Source organism: Sinocyclocheilus rhinocerous, unplaced genomic scaffold (genome assembly GCF_001515625.1).
Source record: "Sinocyclocheilus rhinocerous isolate Xijiao unplaced genomic scaffold, SAMN03320098_v1.1 scaffold419, whole genome shotgun sequence".
NCBI lineage: Eukaryota > Metazoa > Chordata > Actinopteri > Cypriniformes > Cyprinidae > Sinocyclocheilus > Sinocyclocheilus rhinocerous.
This window is the reverse complement of record NW_015653519.1, coordinates 569,932-576,128: the sequence shown is the minus strand read 5'-3', so window position 1 is coordinate 576,128 and position 6,197 is coordinate 569,932. Positions and strand designations below refer to the sequence as shown.

General features: G+C 39.4%; 1 protein-coding gene across 1 annotated transcript in view; it reads right to left on the bottom strand.

Moving 5' to 3' along the window:
• Nucleotides 1-4,342: 4,342 nt before the first annotated feature.
• LOC107716476 (serine-rich coiled-coil domain-containing protein 2-like) overlaps nucleotides 4,343-6,197 on the bottom strand; it is a 73,805-nt gene continuing 71,950 nt past the window's right edge. Inside the window, exon 10 of the mRNA XM_016522945.1 lies at nucleotides 4,343-6,099. Within this exon, the coding sequence (XP_016378431.1) occupies nucleotides 5,293-6,099 (807 nt within the window). The 3' untranslated portion in view covers nucleotides 4,343-5,292. The remainder of the gene's footprint in view (nucleotides 6,100-6,197) is intronic.

Genomic DNA, 6,197 nt, shown 5'->3' with positions numbered 1-6,197 from the left:
TGGGTGTGGGAGCAGTTTCAAAGATTAAATATGCAAATGGTAATACCAGTAATGACTTTGGTATGCACCGGATCGAGTAGGTGGAACTAGACACCAGACAGCTGCAACAGTTCTTCCTCCAACTCCAAATGAAATGTTTTATGTGTAGCTTTTGTAATTTTGTAGTGCTTAGGAAGGACTTTACCAATAACAAAAGACATTTCATCTGCATGTACTTCAGAAAACAATATTGGATAAAGGTCTGTGATATGAGCTTGACTAATGCTTGAGATTCATTCAAATCAATTTAAACTTTAATTTAGATTTCAACTTAAAAGTCAAAAAGGAAAAGGTTCTACCACCTTTTCTTGACTTTAATATTATAAGAGGGGCTGTGGAACATAGGAGGAATCTCCAGTCTCTTGTAGATGGGTTTAAGATAATAATGCAGGCAAACATGGAGATATGAAGCTTTACTGTCTTATTTGACAGAGCTCATGCTTTTACAGTTGTTCTCGATTGCTTAAACACATTTCTTGAAATTGTGACTCCTTTTCTCGAAACTCTAAACACAAAGGTATCATTTTACAGCTCAATGTCTATTACAGTATACAACATAATTAGAGCAGATACATGTTACTGTAACGGAAGAGGTCTGTATATATAGTTTCAGGAACTGTATGAATGGTTTGGAAAATTGTGCCAAATGAATCAGTTATAGTGTGTTAGCAATTGAGAAAAACTGTAGGAGCACCATGCTTTATAGCTTAGCCATATTATACACGCTTCACTTTCTTCTCACACACTCACTCTATGCATGTCAGCACGTCCATTCCCCATCCTTATCAATGATGTCAGTTACATCACCTAGAAGTATAACCAAATTACCCAATTTACATAAACATAAATCAATCTCACAATATTATAGGTATTATCAATAGTCCAGAATTTTGACATCTTAAAGTCGACACAAAATGAAAATTCACCCTATTTTTTTAAATGCGTGTGGGAGGTTATCTTTACATGTTCATGTGTTTCATTAAAAAAAAGGTCATACACACAGTACACTCACAGACGTACACAAACACATACTTGGACAAAAAAAAAAAGATTGCAGTAGCTTTTGGTGTTGTCTTTATTTAGAGCTCTTTTACACTGAGCCTCATGGAGAGACGCAAAGCACATGAAGACATCTCTCATCTCTACATTTAAAGTGCATATCTGATTAAGGGGTATTCTTTTATCAGTAACATACACACACACACTTGGAAATGCACAAATAAATTAAGTTTGAAAAGAAGTTTACATTAAAAGGCAGTGCAATTTGCATACAGTTATAATGTAGCACAAATTAAGTGAGCAGATGGTATACAAAAAGAACAATAAAAACATTACAAAAATGAGCTAATAAATGTGTCTCCGTTATGCATTAACATGTTGCTGCATCTGATACTATATATAATAGGGGGACATACAGTAATGAGTGATATTGTTCCTTAAACATTTGCATGCATCAGTTGAGGCAAAAGAAATCAGAAGCTGAAACCCTCATTTATGTATACCCTCATCTTCCCAATAAACTAGTGTTTATTATAGGTACCACCACAAAAGACAAAATACAAGTATTATATAGCTGCAAATCAAAAATTTCAAGTAATCCACAAAAATGGTGAGGCCACAGAAGCATTTTAATGTTTGTGCATTTTATACAGACTTAAATAAAAGTGATAGATATTATTTTCTAGTTTCTAAACCGTTATACTGATGTAAAGACAGTAGTGTACCACATAACATTTCTTGGATTTTTCAGACCGGCTCCAGCTTGTTCCTGTGAGATTCTGGCCCACTCCTGCAAAATTGATGTAATATTTTGACCTGCTCCCGCCCACAAAAGCCTGCAGGTAGAGGTCGGATTTTTCAGTCCCGCTCCTGCCCACTTTGCCTTAGCTGGATCAAATTATTCTCTGAACGCACAGAGCATTGCGCTGCGTTGCATTTAGCCTGTTTATAAGTTTTATTTATTGTTAGAAGTAAAGTGTAACTGAGTATTAGGAGTGGAGACAAGAAAAGAGTATGGGCATAAGAGTGAGTCAAACTCTGGTTGTCTGCATATTGATCCTTCCTTTCCTCTCCACATCACAATGTAACCGAAATGTCCTAAATTAGATTATGGTTCCAGCAGACTACTGGAGTGCAAGCACAATAGCTGGGCTATGTGGTAAATGTCAAAAAGTATTTGGGGACTTAAGCCACATTTAAAAATGTATGAATGTCATGGCATTAGGTGACAATATAGATAGATAGCACAAGTATACATTCCAAGCAAAACTTTTACAATAAGTTAGGTTTTAAATTAAGAAGCAACAGACAGGTTTACAGTGTAGTATTCAAAATGAAGATGGCCGGAAAACGTTGGAACAATGTACTACACTTGCACTACACACTTCTCTAAGACACTTGTGTGAATGTTCATTGTGTACAAAGGAGAACACAACGCGGCCAAGTACACAGTCAGTCGTTTTAGGTTCAATAACATTTATCCATTATACTTTAATGATATTCATAATCAAAGAAGCTTTGCTGCTACTTGTTTCATGTTTAAGTAGGAAAACACTGCTATGTATATTGCTGGCTGCTTTTTGTCAGTAGAATGAGTATAAGATACTAAATTGTTTGCTTGAGCCTTCAGTAAGGGCTCTACTCTCCTCCATCGACAGAGTCTCAGAACGTCTTCACTCCAAAGCACTTTAGCAAAAGAACACCTCATCTCATCTACGGTTCATCAGCAGAGATATTGTCTACTCACTCAAATCTACAGTATACTCTCTCCAGCAATAGCTGAGGCCACAAGCAGAGAATAGAAGTAGCGATGGGAGAATTTTGTGAGGTGAGTGTACGTTGAAGAGGATTTGGGGATTAGGGTGAGGGTTTGGCATTAATCTAGCTATTGTGTCAGGTTCCTCTCCACCATATTAAGGATCTGTATCATTAAAACCCTTTTAACATCAACAGCGTCTAATGCAATGCGGATGCCATCTCGACAGCCTCATTAAATGGCATCTGCAAGCATGTTGAAGTCGCAAAGGATGGATGAGATAAATGAAAAAGGATGAACTGAGATGCAGGGATAAACAGTTTGACTCATGTAGAAAGCTGTCGCGCTGACTGAAGGGCCTGACAGATTCGTACCAAATAAGTCCGTGTCTGCGCTAACCATTTCCTGCAATGTTTGCTAAGGCAATCAGACAACCTGAATCTTGTTGTGAATAAATGTGAAATGAAAGTTGGGGGCTGCTGCCGCAAAGCTTGGACATTTTATTTTTCATAAGATTGAACTACAAGAGTAGATAAAGTGGGAAGATGTTTCCCGTTTCTAAACTGTGTGGAAGTAGAGACTGTGAGAAAAGGGGAATAAGGCTAAAAAAAATTACTTTTAAAATGAAATCTATATATAATTATTATTCCTCATTTTTAGAACAAAAATTAAATAAGCTAAGAAGAAATTGAGGAGTGTAGCACTGTATGGACTGGATGTAAAAAGAGGCCAGCTAGTAAGAGATGCGCACGTAAACCTGGCCTCAATAGGCGTACTAGCGACTGACGATAGAGGCTGCAATCTTCAGTGTGCTTGTGAGCGCACACACCTCCTGTGTTGACTGTTGCCAGTTCAAGCTCCACTCAGAGTGGGTCAAGCAGAACTGGTTGCATTGGTTCAATGACCCAGAGGGGAGCGAAGTTTAGAAGGGTGAGTTTAACAGAGTCCAGCTAGTAAGAGCTGCACCTCATAATAAATTAACAAGTTCCTTGTTCTATGATTTGCAATCAGGCACTGCTCTTGAATCACTGTGTGTTTTGTTTTGCCAAAATGCAAACATACACAAAGCATTCCTTGATTCCTGTGAGTCACAATCAAGTATAATTCACCTCGACTCTACCAAGTAGGATATGACGTTTATGAGCGCTGAACAGCCCTGGAGATCACATCTCCTAAAACGTTGAAACAAATCTTCAAATAGACGTTATCTTTCTTAACAAACCACATATTTGAAGTCCAAACAAGTACATTCTCGCCTAAAAAACTCTTAAAACTATATTCCGTGACACAAAACAGTATTATTTTTTAAGTTATAGTGGATTTGTGGGTTAAAGGGATAGTTCACCCAAAAATGAATATTTGATGTTTATCTGCACGAGCCGCAGGGTTTAATTTGGTTTTGTCTGTGTATGTTTCTTTTGACTCTCAAAGCCGTGGAGCCCATTGACTCCCATTATATGACTGACAGACTGCAACGGTTTGAGTTAAAAATCTTCGTTTGTGTTCTACTGAAGAAACAAAATCACCTACATCTTGGATGCCCTGGGGGTAAGCAGATAAACATCAAATTTTCATTTTTGGGTGAACTATCCCTTTAAGGCTAGAAAGGAGACAGCTGTGGCTAATGGTCATGTGCACATCAATATAGTGTAATTTTTGTCACACTGTACAACAATAATTACTATTTTTGCATTATTGTAAGGGGTAGGTTTAGGGATGGAGTGATACAAACGGTGAAACGGCTGTTGGAGTTAAGTTGGACTCTAATATCACACTCTTATCAGCCAATCAGATTCGAGGACCAGAAAGAACTGTTGTATCAATCAAAAACATGTCCTACTTGGTGAAATCACTACAAAGTAACCTTGCATTTCAAACTCCCACACTGTATAGGCTAATGTTCCTTTTTTTTTCTTTCCATTTTACATTATGTTCATGGCCTTACAACTCATTCTGCTGTTAAGACTGACTTGGCTTCCAGAACTTGCTCTCATTAGGTACGGTGGTGGGAGGCCAATTCCAGCAGGACACAATCTTCATGCTAGTGGCAAAGAACAAAGGTACAAAGAGAGATGGGTAGAGAAGCAATTGGAAGAGACGGCTCCTCTGAAAATCTCAGTGGGCACCCCTTCATCATGGCCCACGCGGTGCACATACAGTGGTGGTAGTTAAGAAAGGAAATAGCAAGTCTCTCTCAACAGAATCAATGAGAGCAATACAAAAAAAACTCATGTGGGAGCAATAACAACACTCTACTTGGTTTTGGTCGTTATCCTAGAGAAGTGGTGCCTTGCTAATCTATCAAAGGAGCAATATCTTATGCAAGGTGCATAGGTACAAGGTTGACAGTAGTGTCTCTTACAACTTAGCGCATTATGTCATGTTTTGTACATAGTAAGCATAACTGCCAGGATACTTGACTGGTGCCTTACAAGCAGGGCCTTAAGAAGCAGATTTTCTACACTCTGGTGGGATGCCCAAAGCCCTGCTTAGCTAATCTAGAATTGTGGAAGCATATGAGAAGGCAGAGCAGGGGAGGTTGTTGTTTGACCTTGCTGAGCCACAGGGTTTGGTAGAGAAGAAATTGCCTTTGGCTTAGGAAGGCGGGAATGTTTGGGCTGGAGGGGGGCACTGGCTCTGGGCAAACTGCTTTCTATGTTTCTGAGCAATAAAGACTGTCTGCACCCTTGATTTTGTTGGTTAAATATTGGTGCAGTGGTGCTGTGCATGGTAGTTTGTCGGGCTGGGTTGATGCAAAGCAGTCCGGCAGCTGATAAAGGTTGATGTCTTGTTCTGGATAGACCTGTGGCTCCAAACCTACCCAGGGCTCCGGTAAACACACTGACCCGTTGTACTTCCTGGGGCTTGATGAGTGTCGAAGTTCTCTTAATAGAAGTGGGTGGCTGTAGAGTTGAAAAATTGCTTCTTCTCAAAGGAAGTTTTTGTATACCTCTTTCTAGCTTGCAGCAAAAGCTGGCAGAAGCTGGTGGGGTTGCTGGCTCATTGATTTTAACCTGGCTGCTCATGAGGCCAAGCTCAGCAGGATCAGAGCTCTGAAAAGTTCTGGAAGAGAAGGCAGCAGAGCTATCAGCAGATATAGTTACCGTTGGTATAGCACAGTTTGGGGTAGACTTAACAGTGATGGGACTTTGTAGGTCTGGGGAGCAGGACTGGGGCATCAGTGGGTGGTGACCAGGCTCGGCATCCAAACCGTCACAAGGGGCCTCTGAAGAGGTTGGACTTGAAAGTCCTTCATGGTTGTGGAGCTTGTTGGGTAAGAATCTGGGAGTCTGTAGTATTTGAAACTATTGGAGAGAAAAAAATAAGAAGCTATTATTGAACATTTGTTTGCACTAATTTCAGAATAATCATATTAGGGTGATTCTTCAATTTTTTTTTGTTT